Source organism: Callospermophilus lateralis, chromosome 7 (genome assembly GCF_048772815.1).
Source record: "Callospermophilus lateralis isolate mCalLat2 chromosome 7, mCalLat2.hap1, whole genome shotgun sequence".
NCBI classification, from domain to species: Eukaryota; Metazoa; Chordata; class Mammalia; order Rodentia; family Sciuridae; genus Callospermophilus; species Callospermophilus lateralis.
In genome coordinates, this window is record NC_135311.1 from 135,530,516 (window position 1) to 135,548,191 (window position 17,676).

General features: G+C 51.0%; 1 protein-coding gene and 1 long non-coding RNA gene across 8 annotated transcripts in view; one reads left to right on the forward strand and one right to left on the reverse strand.

Annotated features, from left to right (window-relative positions):
* Positions 1-339: 339 nt before the first annotated feature.
* The window catches only part of Vps13d (vacuolar protein sorting 13 homolog D), a 245,867-nt gene continuing 228,530 nt past the window's right edge, over positions 340-17,676 (reverse strand). For all 6 annotated transcript variants that reach the window (XM_076861265.2, XM_076861268.2, XM_076861267.2 and 3 more), the window contains 3 exons: positions 11,775-11,906; positions 4,483-4,723; positions 340-3,089 (listed from right to left, as the gene is read on the reverse strand). In XM_076861265.2, the coding sequence (XP_076717380.2) occupies positions 2,958-3,089; positions 4,483-4,723; positions 11,775-11,906 (505 nt within the window). In that variant the 3' untranslated portion in view covers positions 340-2,957. The remainder of the gene's footprint in view (positions 3,090-4,482; positions 4,724-11,774; positions 11,907-17,676) is intronic.
* Positions 1,921-13,613, forward strand: LOC143403296 (uncharacterized). Of its 2 annotated transcripts, XR_013091856.1 has the most exons (5): positions 1,921-2,087; positions 2,174-2,326; positions 3,284-3,415; positions 8,616-8,798; positions 11,538-13,613. It is a non-coding gene; the product is annotated as an uncharacterized LOC143403296 (long non-coding RNA). The 2 variants fall into 2 exon arrangements; XR_013091857.1 differs by lacking the exon at positions 8,616-8,798.

A 17,676-nucleotide genomic window follows, 5' to 3' on the forward strand; every position in this document is an offset into this window, starting at 1 on the left:
CCAGTGGCGCCAATGTGGCGGGATCCATTATGAATTGTGGTCCTCCTCTGGTTGGTTCATCTTTGAAACCTTTCTGGACCTGCGTGAGCCACTCCTGAGCCACTCCTATCTCTGGATGGTCCTGCTTAGCCTTCCATTTATCTCTTAACTCTAAAGGACACATCCATCCTGGGGGCTTGGCCCAGCAGCCTCGGGTGGCAAGGTGAGCAGGGCACAAGCTGCTGGAGGGCGGCAAAGGCTGCATTGTATTGTGAATGCTGTGCCATACTTGGTGTCTGTCATCGCTGAAGATTCTAGAATCTATGGAACACCAGGAAACGAGAAGAAAACAAACAAGTCTGGGAAGTCAACAACGCATTTTATTCCACAGGAAGAAGAGAGACAACTCTGATATGGGAACCAGATTCCAGATCTGCACACACGGTGACCGAGTGCTCACACAGTGGGGAACAGACCTTCTGTTTTCAGAAGTTCACCAAGCAGTTGCCATCATTTTTTGAGGCACAGATGACACTTGAAAACGAGGTGGCCCTGGAGCCTTCTGAACACTGGGGTGGGCACCCACCAGGCACAGCAGTTTGGGGCCGGGGCTGAGGTCGCCCAGCTGTTTCCACCACTCAGGGATGGGGCCTGGGGCTGGGCACATCGGCCAGGCTGGCCTCCCGACATGCGTTGGCCAACGGCGCTGGCTCAGGCGACTGGGATGGCTTTTGGTCTCCTTATTATCTTCCCCCTTTTCATCCCATCAATTTTACTTTCCTCAAAGAGGAACTATGCATTTTGAGGCAGCATTAAAATTGGTAGAAATTGTCCTGACGAAGTCTCAGACACCATAGGCTAAATACCCATTTAAGAAGAAATAGGATATTTATGGAGCCTGGGCAGGGCCTGCTTCTTCCACAGCTTTGGATTCTGTCTCAGCAAATTATGAAGCAATGGCAAAACCTCTGAAATCTTGCCCAGGCTGGGCATGAGGGCTGCAGGGCAGGGAGGGTGGGGGAACACTCTAGATGGCCCTCTCTTGCCTGGTAGCCCTGCCCTGTTTGGTCTCTGGATCCCCTTTTAACATCTGCCCCTTCAAAAGTGCAAATGTCAGAGGAAGGGGCTGTGTCTCACAGGAGATGGACAACCATTTAAAGAGCTGATTCAATTAGAAAGCAGCTAGAAGAGGGCAGTGCACACCACCAAGCACCGGCTCCTGGGCAGCCCTTGGCTCCCTTCCTCAAGTCAGAGACCACAGCACTTGGGATTGCTGGGCCACAGCAGGTTTCCATAGCAATATTAGCTTCTCAATCCAGCAAGGACATCTCAAGGTGACTCTGTCCCAGCAAGTGACAGAAGGCTCACTGATGCACAGAATCAACCCTTCTGAGAGTTTCATGTGGAAGAGAGAGTAATCTCAGGCAGTGGGTGACTGATGACCTCAAGCCAGACTTGTGGGGGGCAGGGACAGAGGTTGGAGAGGAAGGCCAGGGGAGCTAACACTTGGCCTTTCTGCTGTGAATCTTGAGAACACTGATATCCTCATGATGGTCACTTGGAGAGCCACAAACCCCTGATCTCAAACCACTTGGCCTACAAAAACCTAGACTCAGTTGTGCCACCCCCTGGCTTGTAGCCCCATGAGAACTGTCCACTCCTGGGAAGCACTACCCAGGTGCAGAAGCGCTCTTCGTCCTCTCTGAACAGACCCACGCATGCGCACATGGGGTGGGAGGGGAGGGCAGAAGGAAGTGGGGAGAGGGGTTGGCTTCATCTGTGTCGTGGAAGGAGTGGGTTGTGAACTTTGAGCATCCAAACCTTCTACACATCCACTGATCCCCCAGGCCTCCTCAGGTCTCAGCTACATGTGACAAGGCTGTAGAAACTGATTAGCTTTATTAAAATAAAAAATTTAAAAATCACAGGTGAGTCCTTCCCTTGCAGAGTGAGGCTTTTCTGCCCTCGTTTTCTTTTTCCTTACAGAAAAGGGGAAAACTGAAGCCGAGAGCCAGGTAGAGCCGACTCTTGGACCAGGCTTGGATTCAAACCAAGGACAAGACATGCTCTGGCCAAATCCTAGTTCCAAGAGAAGCTCACGAGCGCAGGTCTGCACAGGTCTTCAACACTCGTGTTTCCCTCTCTTCTCTAAGACCTTCTTTTCCTTCCTCCTTATCCTGGTGTCATCTTCCAGGTCCCTCGGGCAGTGACACCAGCACAAGGGCCTTCTCATCAAGACAGCCCACTCATGTCTCAAACCTCTCTAAAAACCGTGTGCACATCAACTGAAGACAACGTCACCTCGGAGTGGGCGAGACCAGGCAGGGGAGAGCCAAGGGGACACAGAGTAAGCAACCACCGGGGGAATCTAAGCAGCAGGGAATAGTGTGAGGACAGAGAGGGCCACGGGGAGCGCTCTCTCTGGGGCAGCCAGTCACCGCCAAGGGCTCACTCCTAACGCTCAACCTCACCTCCACCTGCTCCTGCAAGTGCAAAACTCAGACGCGACACTCCTCAGCTGTGGAGAATGCCCCTCTCCAGAGCGCCCTGGATGAGGTGTGGAGAACTAGTGCAAGAGAAGATCCTGTGCAATTTATGCGCCTTTACAGGTGACAAACCTTCACGCACAGCACAGCCCTGCTCGGAAGCTCCTGTATATTTACAGACACGCAGTTGTACATATATACATGTTAACAAGATACAGGGCAGTTTAAAAATTAGATTCATCTCAGTGCTTTTTTTTTTTTGACGTTATTCAACCGACACCTTTTAAAAATTACTTCCCCATAATCTAAAGTAACTCCCCGGCCCACAAATTAACTCCATTGGGTTCCCCCATGAGGGTTTCCTTTCCCTTGTTCCTTGGTATCTTCCCCCAGACCTTCTGGTTCCCCTCTGATCTGAGCCGAGGGCACAGGCGTCCGTCTTCTGGGTGGCCAGGTCTGTGTCTGGGAGTGTCCCTCTAGCAGCCGGGGCCTCTAGGAGTCCAGCTCCAACTGCTCTTGATTTTCACTGAGTCTTAACATAAGCTGTTGTTCATAGTAAAGGCTCTTTGCATAGTTTATTTCTTGGGATAACTTGACAGCAAGAACCTCAGATTTCACATGGACCTAAGAGGAGAAAAGAATGAGCATCTCATTCTCAGGGTAACCAAACACGACCAGCGGTGTGGGCGGTGCAGCTCCACCAGCCCGGTGGCAGACAGGATGACACTAAGAGGCTTTGAAGAAAAGGCCCCCTAGTTGATTCTGACTTAAAAATGTGAGTGGATCCTTAGGACCTGCATTTTTAATGCATTCCCCAGGTGATCACTGCCAGCCCATAATCACCCAACATTTGGAAGCTCCTGACTGAGGCCAGTTTCCATTCTGAGGAGGAGGAGGAGCTGCCAGACCAGGATCATGAGCAGCAGCAAAGGACTGACCTTGGGATTCAGGTCAGTGATTCAAGCGGTTGGAGACTGGAGCTTTTCTGAGCTAGAATGTGCCTGTCCACCTGCCTTGAAAGGGGAGACATGCTGAGGTGCAGCTCCCCACCCCTGGGAGGAACTTAGAAAACTCACACTTTGGGGTGCTAACTCTCTTAACCAGCCAGCCTGAACTGAGCCAGTGACTCCAGGAAAACGTCACAGCCAAAATAAACCCGAGTGCATTCCTGGGCAGGGGCAGGGGCAAGGTCAGAGGTCCTGCAGAGAGAGGCTCAGTAAGGCCACTGGTGTTTCTGCAGAAAGACCATTCAGTGGAGGCACCTTCCCAGGAAGCAGGTGAGCCAGGCAGGACTGACACCTGGGTGTCAGACCACAGCCTCAGAGGGGCAGTCCTCCTCACCTGTTCAGCCACAGTCCCCTGAGCCCATGCTGCACAGGGAGGTGGCTGTGGCCTGGGTCCTGGAGTGGGGCTGGCTGGCCTCAGCCTTGACTTCCTTAGGGGTCAGCTGTGTGACTGAATGAGTCATCTCCCCTGACCCCTGGCTCAGCAGCATAGTGGGGACAATGGCAGAAAATAACCTGCACCAAGCACCCAGTGTGCAGCCTGACGCACAGCGTGCCCTCCTGATTGGTGGTCCCCAGGGGGAGCTTTACTATTCAAAAGTTCTGCCAGAGCAAGGCCGCCTGCACCCCAGGGTGAAGTATGATTTTTATCTACAATATCTACTGAGCATGCCAGGTACTGCTCCTTTGTTATCAGAGACAATACAGGGTGAGCTCTATCTCCATCTTATAGTTAACGCCCTGAAGATGAACAGTCAAGTTCAGGTGCATGAGAACCCTGAATTCTGTTAGTTCTTCCTCACAATTAACCAGAGTGAGCCCTGCTATCTGCTGTATTGATGGGGAACAAGGCACAAATGCTGAATAATGTGAAGCTGGAGGGCAGCAGCTGCAGCCTGACCCTCTCAGACAAGTCCCAGTAGCGATCAGGGGCAGAGGGGAGGGCGACAGGGGCTGCTACCTTTGGACCAGAGCTTGCCCATCTCGGGGTCAGGGGGCGGTTGGGGACTCACCATTGGCTTCTGGTGGGATGGGCCTGGGATGGACACGCCGCTGCTTGTGCTCGCCGCTTTCTTGGTCACCTGCACATATACTTTGCCGTGGTCCTTGGAGACGAGGCAGTGGTAGAGGTCGTCGTATTTGACCTCGAGGAAAATGGCCTCTCGGTCAACATAGTCCCCGCTCTTCAGGAAGTACACGGCTTTGGAGGAGATGAGCACACAGTAGCTGTCAATGTTCTCCACGGCTATGAAGCTGCACAGGGAGAGGAGAGTGGGAATGTGAGCTTCTCCTTCATGCTGGGGGCCAGGCTGAGCTGCAGGGAGTGGGTAGAGCCTGCCCAGGGCTCTGGGGTCTGAGGGCCTGAACTTGAACCCAGGAGCCCTCACTCACCACACCTTGGGCAGGTGGCTCCACTGCTTGGCACCTTTTTCCTCATTTATAAACTAGGAATCAGAGGGACTCTGGCCTCAGGGGCTGCTGTTGGGCCATGTAGTTCCCTTCCACAAGCACTGGGTAAATGTTCCAAGTGATGGTGATTTTGGGTTCCACCAACAGAAGCGATTTCAGATCCAGAAATGGTACCTGTGGGGTGTTATCTGGTGGGTATCTTTGGAGAGATTAAGCCTTAGAGGAAACTGAGCAGTGCTGTGTTGATAGAAAGAAGGTACTGTGCTCTTGAATGTTAAACTGAAGGAGCAGCTGGGGCTTGCTGCCTAGCACGCAGGCGGCCATGGCAAGGGCTGGAAGACATGGCGGGGTGACAAACACTGACGGGGCCAAAGAAGAATTCAATAGGTTTCCCAAGCTGTGTGATGCCAGGGGACAGCAGGACACAGCAGAGTCTCACTTCCACATTCACCCTCCTGTCACCCCGCCTTGCTCAGTCCTTCCAGGGACTCGGAACTCTGAACTCCACGTTCAGCAAACACCAAGTTAGAAAGTGCTTTCTTGGTAACATTGCAATCTCCATTTTCCATTTTCAAAACTTATAGTCATTCTTTGAAGAGATTAGGGCCATTCAGGAAAACCTAACCTAAAAAGAAAAAAAAAAAAGGAAAGAAGAAGTCCACCTCTTCTCTCCCACGGAGCTTACAGACTGGACGTGGGAACCCACGCAGCCAGCCTCTCTGCTCAGCTGCTGGAGGAAGACTAGTGAACTCTGGGAAGGGCACCGACAGCTCCCCTGCAGCCTGTGCTGGCCTTTCACGATGGGGCTGGACCTCAGGGGACAGCGAGGGAGGATGGATGGCGGCAGGAATACTAAGAGCCGACAACCCACAGGCTGTTGAGCGCCTGTTCCAGGCTGCTGGCCTGGAGCAGGGGCTCCACCTGAAACAAGCGCCTCTGGAGGAGGCGGAAGGCCGCAGGTGGCAGGAGGCCTGCCTGCTGGCGGCCTGGGAGTGTTCCTGCTGGGCACCTGCTCCCTCCATGTGGGGTCAGCCCTCCCCAGAACACAGGCTCACTCTCGACCAGCTCACCTCCCCAGTCTAAGGATTCACAATTCCAGTTTCTTGAAGCTTCCCCCAAAGGCTCACCCCTCCCCCACTCTGGCTACTTCCCTGCCTTGGCCTCCCAGGGCGCTGCCCAAGGCAGGTTTGTTCTTTCAGGTTTCCTGGTCAGTACTCTAGCTCTTGGGCTAAGCTCTAAGTCCGTGGAGTGGGGTCCACACCTTACGCCCCCCACCTCCCTGACTGCTCTCCCCACGAGGACGCAGGAAGCGTCCACCTTGTTCCAGCTGTCTTTTAATTACAGCCCCCATGACAAACACTGGGGTTTGTTGTTCTATTCTGACTAGTTGGCAATGCCAAGAATGCAGACTTGTAAAGTCCCGATGCCAAAATTAGAAACACCCGGCAGCCCCAGCGCCCAGGCTGCTCAGCAGACTTCCTCACGGCCCACACTCTGATAGGCGACAGCATCACGGATGCGAGCTGAATGGAATCTAAATTAGCTGGTCCAGGGAAGACAGAAGGACAGAGACAGAAGGAAAGACACAGAAGAAACATGTCCTGCCAAATGGAGAAGCATCATGGCCGCAGCTGGAACTCGTAGAGGAACTGGCTGAAAATCCAAAGCCAACCTCCATTCCTGAGCACTAGGGGGGTGGGGAGGGCAGGCGCAGGCCAGGAGGCTGTCATGGGCTCTCAGGGACTGCAAAGGTGGCCGCCGTAGGTGGACAGCGCACATCCACCTTGTGTGGCCTCACTGCCACTGGCATTTACACCAGGAAGCAGCCCTAAGGCCAGGCAGAGGGCTGGCTGCTACTGAGCTGAGTGCGCTTCCTGGAGGGGACACCTGTGCAGGCTTAGAGCAGGCTCCCCTCTGCCATGCTGCCACTGCAAAGTCCTCAGCGGCCAGGAAAGTTCTGGAGGAACAGCTCTGAGCTGGGAGGCCCTCCTGAAAGGCAGAGCAAAGTGAAGGGAACGGGGGCTGGGTGGGAGGGAAGCCCCACCAGTTGGGGACGCAGAGCAGGTTGTTGGCTTTCTTGGTGGCTGTTTTTTCTCCTCTCCGATGGGAGAGGCCAGTGCCTGCTGGTTTCCTTCACAGCCAGCATGAAGCTCCAGAGGTTCATGGCCATAGGAGCGCAGGCAGAATGTGCTGGGATCTCTCTGCCCAAGTCCAGGCCCCATTCATACTCTGGAGCTGCTGCTGCTAATCACATATTTGGACATAAAATGTTCTAAAGTTTTCAAAGCAAAAGCAGATCAGAGCCAAGGGCATGATTAGGAGAAGAAAGGGAGCTGGGCAACAACCCCGAGCTGGACAGCCAACAGCACCTCTACCTCCTCCTGCTGCTTCCCGCCTCCACGACTGATGGCCAAGCCTTTGTCAAGCCTTTGTCAGCATCGCTGTGACCATTGATTCTGTGTTTTCACACAATGTAAGACCACATCAAAGGCTCATTCCAACAGCTCTGGACCAGGCCTCTCATTTGAGGGACACGGATCCCAAACTTGTCACCCTGTGAGAGGGAAGCTCAGCTCAGGGGGACAAAGGGGCCCAGCAAAGGCAGGGCCTTCCCAGAAACTTCCTGTCCCCTATCCCCTCATGGCCACCAGTCGCGTGCCCACCCTGTCCACCACCCACAGACACCACGTGCTTCACTTGTCACGCCAGCAGAGCATCCGTGGTCACCGCAGGATTCAGACTTTCCACTCCTCGCCCCTCAAACAGGCTTCACAAAAGGACTCTGCTGGGCCACGGTGGGTGACTGGGGCTGACACAGGGGAGACCAGCATGTCCCAGTGGGTCCTGAGGACACACCTTCTGCCCTTTGATCTATTAACTCAGGGGACAGGAGGGGATGACAAAGCATGGCCTCGAACACAAAGCCCTGGGAAGGCTTTCCCTCAGCTGTGAGGATCAGAGAGGCCCCGGCTCGGTGCGCACAGCCTGAGGCTGCTGTAATACTACAATTCATTTTATGAAAAATTAGGATTTCTGTACAATTTTTAAACTTGGGTTAAAGGTTTTATTTTTAACTCTCCTTTAAGGATGACTTAATAGATTCATGTGCCAGGAAGACTCAGAAAATGGCAGTGCAATGGCATCGCAAGGGCGATGGAACCTGCCAGCACACAGGCAACTCCGGATGCCAGACATACCGCACCCAGCGGCAGAGCCTCTCAGAACTCCTTATTAAAGACTTAGCAAGGCATTAACTTTAATGTGTTATCTGGGTCATCTGCCAATGCGAGTTTTAATTCAATGGCATATCAAAGAATGTCCAGTTCCCCAAGTATCAATAGTTGTTGACAGGTTATTACCTGGTTTAGAAAATGGAAGCTGGAGCTGGGGATGTGGCTCAGTGGTAGAGCACTTGCCTGGCATGTGCAGGGCCCTGGGTTCCATCCCCAGCACTGCAAGAAAAGAAGAAGAAGAAAAAGAAAAAGAAAGACAATGGAAGCTATGCACTCTGTTCTTCAAAAGGACTAGTTTTTTGTGTTTGTCCTGTGTGCTAAGAAATGGTTTAAATTTATAATGAAATGATATTAGAATCAGTATGATGGCCTATGCTAAAAAAGTTCTGATTCTGTCTCTCTGTAATGTTTATCAAAAAGAAGAGATGAGACTTAAAAAATACCATCAACAGTGTGTTCACAAAGTGGGTAAAAAAGGAGACTTTTACTATTTTCTTTTGTAGGTCTGGAGAGTGAACCCAGGGTCTCGCACATGCTAAGCCAACAAGCTGCCATCAGCCACATCCCTGCACTGCCCTTCCTTTTAAAAATGTTAATTCTGAGACAGGGCCTCTCTTAAGTCGCCCAGACTGGCCTCAAACTTGGCAATCCTCCTGCTTCAGCCTCCTGCGTAGCTGGGATTACAGGTGTGTCCCCCATATCCCATGAGACTTTTACTCTTGACTATCTGTCTATTAGGTTTAGAGGCTATTTTTATTTTCTTTTTAAAAAAATACTTTTCTGTGTTAAAAACCCAATAAATGACACCTTCTACATAACTGGTAATACAATCCAAGGATTACATTCGAGAAAACAGCAGTTTAGAGCAGCTTTTCAGGTCACAGGTTGTCCCCGAGCACCTTTTTGAAAAGGCAAGAGCCCCCTTGTGCCAACAATCAGGTGCGCACCCTTTTATTTCAGAATGACAATGAGGCTTCTGACTATCAAGTAAGCATTAGAAAGCACATTAATTTAACCATACAGGGCAACTTTTACTTCAACATCATCTTAACTGAAGATCCCGGGTTAAAACTGAAAAGAAGAACAAAAAGATGGAGAAGCGACACGAGTCTGAAACACATCAGAGAAACACCTGATCAACCAGAAACCGCAGCCTGTCAGCCGGCAGCCCTTAAATCCTAGTCAGCAACTATCTCCTTAATGCTAATTAATTAAATGGAATGTAAATACTAAATGCGACATGATCTACGAGAACAAAGTTGGAGCTGCCTCGGCTCTGGGGGCCTGGGGTTTCCACTCCATCCGGAAGCAATTACACAGTATTTTTCAGAAGTGAAACAGTGAGTCTAACTGGAAAAAAATGTGGAAACATTTAGTTAGAACAGTAGAGCACGGTATTAAAGACCCTTTTAAGGGGTTAACTCTGAAGGGAAATATGCAAATAATTAGGTTTCTAAACATGTTTTTAATTACAAATCTAGGATAAAAGTCAGAGGTATGACTCGGTGCCTGTGTTTTCCTGAACCCCTTCCTCGCAAAGAGATGCCCGAAGGGCTCACACAGGAAGGCCAGGCTGCAACTTAAGATGCTTAGAGACACATCTGCCAGGGTCCCTGGCGACTTCTCCTGTGCACCCAGGAAGAACGAGGTCACGGGCCTTGCTCAGCATGCACTGGCCACATTCAGCCCACAACTCGGGTGGAGACACATGGTTTTCATCTTTAAAGTCAAAATGCATTCATGCCAAATATCTGCTCCTAGTTCACATGAATTTCAAGAGTTTTGTGAAATCTCCTTTACTGATTTGATTTTGCCTCCAACCTCCCGTTCTCTAGCTCTCCCTCCCGGGAGCAGCCCCACGAGGCTGGGCTGCGCAGGCTCCCCCTCCTGTTTCCTGGCACACGCTGTTCTACTGCAAATGAGCTTTGTAAGGACCAGAGATGGTTCCAGTTGAACAGAGGTGAATTGGGAAGACATTAAAAGTACAATATAGAATGATTCATAATCTCAGTTAGCCTTTGAAAAAAAAAAATCCCCCAAAGATTGGAAAGTGGATATAAGTTAATACCTGTGCTAAATCCCAATATCTAACTGAATTTATTCAGTGCGTATTCTATGCCAGGCCCTGTTCTAGGTGTTGTGAATCCTCAGTGAATGAAGAGGTGGGAATTCCAACACTCAAGAGGCTGCCATTCTAGTAGATTCTGCACAACGCTGATACCCCTGACAAATGATGGTTTGGACCTCCAATTCAAAAGCCCAAAGTTTCGTACACAAAGTAGTGTAAATCTTTAAGCCAGGGAAGACAGGAATACAAAGTCCTTCCTGGAGTGAGACCACAAGGGAACCTGTATCAGAGTGATGAGCAGGCCACGGCTGGAGTGAACAGCAGAGTCCATTCATGATGGGATACAGGCTGGGTTGTGCCCCACCTCCAATTCATATGTCGCCTGACGTCTCCCCACCCCCCAAAAGGACTATTTGGAATGAGGAAATAATTAAGGTCAAATGAAGTCATGAGGTTAGGGCCTTGACCTAATAGGAGCCGTGTTCTTCTAAGAGGACAGAGAGCTCCCTTCTCTGCCATGGGAGGACATACAAGAAGTCTGTCCGCAAGCTACCAAGAGCCTTCACTAGGAACAGAATTGCCAGGCATGTAGATCTCATCTCCAGAATTGTGAGAACACAGATTCCTGTCGCTTAAGCCACTTGGTCTATGGTATTTTGTTGTGACAACCTGAGCGGGCTGAAAGAAGAACATACCTACATTATCAAAACATTACGTTCTAATATTTGGAGGTATGGTGTGGTGACATGCCATCCCATCCAGCAGACTACAAAGGAATTCTGAATGTGATTCTTAGATCCCTGTTTGAATATTCATACAAAGCGTGAGGTGAGTTATCCCAAACACTGTCTCCACTGACGACACTGGAGACCGCTCCGGGCACTGCATCCCCTGAGCTCCTCCACCAACCAAACATGCACCACGCTCAGGACACTCCCTGGCTGGCCTCACCATCCAGAAGGCAAATGAGCATCACAGAAATTAAACCAGTGCCCTGCGACTCACCACCCAGAATGCCTCTCTCTGGGCTGGTGATTCTAACACCTAGTCAAGTACTAGGGGTCTGCAGAATACCCTAAAATAGTGACATATTTAATTCTAGCACACCAGCTAGATGTCACTAACTGAAAATGTGACAAGATATCAGGTATATAAGGCTCCATATTTAAAGAGTAGTAAGGTGACCTTAAAAAAACCCCACATTTCTAAAAGCATCGAACTACTAGTTATTTTTACTATTTGTTAATGGTTTGTTCTGCCATCCAACAGAAAATAATAGGACATCAGAGATTAAGAAAATTTTACAGGGGAAAAAGAAGCCCTTAAGATTGAGAGCCTTTACTTTTTCTTCTCTCAGAGTTGCCTGGACAGAGACGGTTGTGTCTGAAGAGACAGAAGAGCCAGTCATGGCTGCAGAAGGGACTTTGAGAAGCACACTGCCCTGTGAAGGCTGCTCCTGCGCCGTCACCTGTGGGCCAAGGAATCACATCACCAGCTCTGAGGTCTGAGCCTCAGATTGAGGCTGGGTCACAGGGAAACTGCTCCCAGTCAGACTGGGTGGCCCATCAGGGCTGTCTCCCAGGCTCCCACTTACAACTCGTCTTGGATGTTGTCTGTTAGCTTGAAGAGCTGCTCCTGTCCCTCGGCCTGGCTCTCAGAGTAGCGGGGAAGCAGTCCCTGGGGTCCAGTGCAGCAACGCGGTCTCCGCACCCTCTGTGCTTGGGTCCTGCGGGCAAATGGACAGGAAGAAAATCAGTTAAGAATTAAGGTCAAAAGGCGCACTGTAGTCAACGAGCAGAATCAAGTACCGCGAGCCTGTGGCAGAGCGACGAGGTAGTGGTCACACTCCCAATTCAACCTGCCTGGAAACCCGCTCCAGCTGTGTGATCCTGGGCAAACCAGTTCACTTCCCTAGCCCTCCGCTTCACTGTCTCTGAGCTGTCCCCTGGCGGAGGCTCTTGTTAGAGCCCCTACTCTAGCCTTCCACAGGCCACAGTCTGCTTTCCTAGGAACCTCTTTGGGAGAGCCGTGGTGGGCTTGCAGTGGGTCAGAAGGAAGGCCAACGGGCTGTGGGCTTTAGTGGGAACCCACCCTGCCTCCAGGCTTCTTCTGAGACAGCTCAGCTGCCTGGGTGGAGGGCTAGGGATGCAGGGACGGTGCTGGGGATCATAGGTTCCCTGTCTCATCCCAGGCCAAGGTGGGCTTCCGCGGCCCTCTACCTCATGCCCTCAGCTCCTGGTTGCCCAAGGAATCTGCTTTGCTATGGCTTTCAGGGTCGACTGCTGTTGTCTTTTTCCACAAACCATAGACAGGGTAATTGATAAATACTTTCTGGTGTTTTCCTAGAAACAGGAGTCCATATTTGTCTTGGAAAGGCCGTGCATATTTCAGATGACTGATAAGAGTGTGCTGGGTCTGTCCTCGGCCTTGTACTCTCTGTACTTTTTATTATTTGTTCCTGAAACCCACTGAAGCAAAACATCCCTCTCTAGACAAACCTCCAAGAGAGGCTCAGGCTTCCACACTGAATCAGCACTGGAGAGCCAGGTGCTGGCCGGCCGCAGTGTGGAGACGACCAGCAAGCAAAAAGTGCCCTAGGGGGCAAATCCGGGCAGAAACAGGCACGGGCACGACGGAACTGCCACGGGCTGGGGGAAGGCTGGCGGCAGCTGCGAGTGCGTTTCACTGCTCCGCTCATCAGGCCGTGATTTCTGAAGGGCAGCCCCACACCTGGTGACATGTGGTAAGGGCCCTTACCAGAAAACCAGAAACCCCGGGTAGCTGGCCAAGAGTTCACCCACAAGGTAATAAAGTCCCATTAGCTGTGCTCTTCAGGGGTAGGTAAAGGACTGTGAGGAAGTTTCACTGACCTGTGCCATGAACGGGCGAGGAACAAGGTCATTCAGGTCACATGTGCACACACTCCCACTGTGGCTCGACTCCCTCACGCCTTTAAGATTTGGGTCTACTGCTGGCTGTTTGGTTCCCAACTACTGGGAAGCCCAAAGGCCCCCCTCAAGAGCAATATGGTGGGCTGCTTCCCCAAGCATTTGATGTAAGGTTTGATTCTGAGTCCTCTCACCACAGGTAGCCACTGGGAGGCCACAGGCTCACTCCAATACTGAAATCCTTCAATGTATATCTGAAATCTATTCCTTTCTGTCACATCTAACAAATGGCCTCTGGATTTGTAATACATGGGTACAACTGCCTCATAATTATTCTACTTCCATTCCATCCGTTCTCCTCCCCACAAGAACAGCCCGTTAGAAATCACAGTTGGTATAGCAGGGTCACCTGCTCAAAGCACATGCACTTCCTGTCTCACTGGGATGAGTACCTGTACCTGTGCTCTGGCTCCCAGGAGACATGGGGAGGAAGCACTTGGTCTCATTCACTGCTATCCTGGGATCCAGAACAGTGCCTGGTTGGTGGTAGAGGAGCAATCGCAGTTAGATAAATAAATGGGCCAGGCCAGGCCCTGTCTCGATATAAAATATAACAAGGACTGGGGATGTGACTCAGTGGTTAAGTGCCCGGGTTCAATCCCCAGCACCAAAAAAAGAAAATAAAGACGACATAAGAAACAAAAACATGTGATGTGGGGTGGAGATGAAGGCCAGTTGTTGAGCTCGGAAGAAAAAGGGAATGTGCAAACATTGGTAGAGAGTTCAGAAACTTGAGATTTTGAACTTTGATAGCCAACTGTTGACTTAAGGGCACAATGTCAACGAGCTAGAGTCCATCTTCCCAACAGGCCGAGGGCGCGACTGTCCAGTCCACTGATGGAAGGAAGGCGCTCCAAGGCCCACCACGAGATCAACACCTCTGTGGACGCATGTCTTTTTCAACATAAGAGAAATTCTTTTCATTACACAGGGAACACATGCTGCTGCATACGGGAAACACTGGGTCCTGGATCCCTCTGATGGGACCCACGGAAGCCAGAGAAGCCGGGGAAAGGTGGCCTGTTTCTGTACCTGAGCTCTGAGAAATCACCTCCTGACAACTCCGGCCAGCTGAGAATGGAGGGAAAGTGCCCCACATGGTCACGCCACAGAGCTTTCAAGTCCAGTCATTTCTGGGCCCAGCGGCCTCCCTGCAGGGCCTTCCTCACACACATTTTATCTCCACTCCCAACACATTATCTTCTAACCTGCGAGGGACAACCCCCAACACATCCGAGGAGGAGCAGCGGAGGCTCCCGGGTGCACGCCGACCATCTGCCGTTTCTTTTCTTATCTGGCTTCCCAACAGGCTGCGAGCTGCCTCCAGTCTCCAAGGTCCTTGCCTTGTGACCACTGAACACCAACGGGCAGCAGGGTGGGGCATTCAGGCTGTGGACTTCAGAAGCCCACAGTGGCATTCAAGGCTCATTCTCAAGTCATCACAGGGGAACCGAGAAGGAAATGGTCTTCTCTTTGGGCTTGTAAATATGGGTTTCTGACAACAGGGTCACGTGGACACTCTCACTACCAGTCTTCCTACCCCTTACTTACCACTCACCTTACTTACCACTCTTACCACCTTAACCCTTTACTGTCAGTGCCTGCAAAGCTCATTTTTCTTCTCCAAAATTTGACTAAAATTTCAACTTCTCAGTCCAAGTTGGTAGGTCGTGGGCGGGGGAAGGGAGGGTGGAGTTTAAAATTCATGTGTGGACAAATTTAGATGCAAATTTAACCAAAGAATTACAAAATCCTATAAGCTAGTGCTTGCAAGCCTCCTGAGCCAGCAGTTTATCCAGTGATACTGGCCAGGGCCACCCCTGTGGGTAGAACGAGTTCTACAATTACTCAGGAATTCAATACATACTATGAATTCAAAAAACCCCAAGAAACTGGGGTGACAGCAATCCTGAATTTGTCCATGCTCCCCGACTCAGGAGTACAGTGTGTCCATTTTTAAGTGACTGACAATTCCCAAGTCACTTCCATTTGTATTCCAGTGAGCCTCTGCCCCTGGAGCAGAACTTGATTCCTCTTTTTTGAACCTCACGCTGGGGTGAAACTCATGACTCTCCTCAGCTCCAGGCCCATTATCACTGGCCTTGACTCACTGGAAATAATTCAACAAACATCTGTGAAGCCACCATCACCAGGTCCCAGACTCCACTCTGACCACAGCTGGGCTCTGTGTGCGGCCTTCTGCACCCACACCTGCTGCTCCTGCTTGCCTAAGGCAGCCGTGACGCCAAAACAAGCATTTAACATCAAGTGTTTTTGTTTCTTATGTCGTCTTTATTTTCTTTTTTTGGTGCTGGGGACTGAACCCGGGCACTTAACCACTGAGTCACATCCCCAGCCCTTGTTATATTTTATTTTGAGACAGGGCCTGGCTTAGAACTTGCGATCTCCTCAGCCTCCTGAGTTGCTGGGATTACAGGCGTGCACCCCCGCTCCTGACTTCTCATGCTGTCTTCTTAAGTTGCAAAGTATTCTTCGGCACCTTCGGGTTTTGGTCTTTGGCTTCCAGTTGTTTGGGGCTTTTGGGGAAAAAAAGCCGCTGTCCTCTTGCTGAGACTCTGCCACCCTTCTTGTGACCACTTCACACCAGTGGGCAGCGGGTTGGGGCATTCAGTGTGCTGTGCCAACTTTACCAACACCCTACTGACTGAACATCCCATGATCCCCCACCATCTTGCTGATGGCACGTGAGTCATTTCCAGGCTGTGCTTCTACCAACGGTGCTGCTAGGAACCTTCCTGCACGTCTTCTAGGAGGCATCTGCTGGATGGCAGGGTATAAAATTCACCTATCAGGATAACTCAAACTATTTTCAGTCGCCACTTCACTGTTCCACGTGGCGACAATGCACTCAGAGTCCCTTTTCCTCCACATCCCTCCTAATGTGAGGCGCTGACTCGGGGCATGCAGTCTAATACACAGCCACTGGCCACAGGTGGCTACCAAGCACCTGAAATGAGGCCAGTGTAACTCAAGAACTGAATTTTAAACTACATTAAATCAGCTTATATTGAAATTGCATCTTGGACAGCACTGGCCTAGACTCACAAACCTCTGCTGTTGGAATGGGTACAAGATGCCTGTTTTCTCATTCCACCTTCTTCAACTCAGAGGACAGTGGTGTCCAATGAAGAGACGAGAGTGGCCGTAGGTCCGTCGCTGGTGCTGGATCTGCTCTGGCTCCCCACCCTGTCCCCGCCTGGTCTCCTTGCTGGCTTCGCTCCTTTCCTTGTGACCCCCTCCGTGGACACGACGGCAGCCACTTGGGCAAATCTTGGTTCTGTGACCCTTGGATGATGCAGCTTCAACCAGAGGTGGAAACTGAGCACTGCCCTCCTCAGGGGACAGTGCCTCTTTGTAACCAGCTCAACCCTCGGGATAGCTCGGTGGCTCGGTGCTGCGCACACTCTGCCTCCACACGCCTTTGTTTAACCAGAGGTCTGCGGTGTATTTAATTGCTGCCAGCTGGGAGTTGTCGGCCATTTTAAGCCCTCAGCTGCTGCGGTTTATAAATTTCATAGCATATAGAAAGAAGCAGTCCTTCCAGTCAACCAGCTAATCCAAAATGTCAGCACCGAATGAACCTGAGCTCTGAATTTCAGGAAAACGTCAGGGAGGCGGCGATGCGGCATGGACGGCTCTTCCCCCAGGGAAGGGGCTGCCGAGATGGAGGCCGATACACAGCAGATCCCCACCCAGGGAGGGAGGTCCCCCAAGTCGGTCTGCATCTGGCCAGTGCTGTCTGTCAGACACTGGAGGCCCCAAACCAAAGAACATAAAAAGAATCGGTGTCATTTTCTTCTAGTAACGATAGATCCAAACAAGGTGACACAGGAGATGTACCCAATTCCACTTGGTTGCTCCGCCTTGCAGCCTGAGGGTCAGCAGCTGGCAGCCAAGGTGTGTTCTTAGCTGAGGTGATGAGTATGTGCCACAGTTCTGTTAGTTGAGACAGCCGCTGTGCACCTCCACTTACCCCGAAGAGCTTAAAATGAGATGTTGGTTGAGGAGTCTGGGTGGGCAGTGTCTACCAACCAGCGATGGTCACACTGGCAAATGAGCAGCCCTGTGGATCAAGCTGTGACTTCCTGTGGGTCAAGTTGTGACTTCCCAGCACAGCAGGCCATTACTCAGATGATGACCACCATCTTCTGTGGGGGCCATGCACCCCGACCTCAGCAAAGTCATGGATGGTGCTTGTCTCTCCTTAACATAAGTGTCCAAGACTTTTGTTTTAATTAAGTATCTATGCTATGCTCAACTAAGCACAAATAATCAGACTGAGAACAGAAGGTCAACCTAGATGATGTCTTCAAATATTGACTGTTGGCTGTCAATGGCTACGCGATACCAGAGTTCTTGACTGAACGGCTCAAACGTGTCATTGCTCTGAAAGGAACCAGTCTACCCAAACCAGACTACCTGTAATAGTGGGTGTGACTTGTTAAAAGTCCTCTATGTCCACCACAGCAGCATCTGCAAGTCCAAGAAGCCACCATGGCATGAGCTGCACTGTCCCTGATCCAGCCC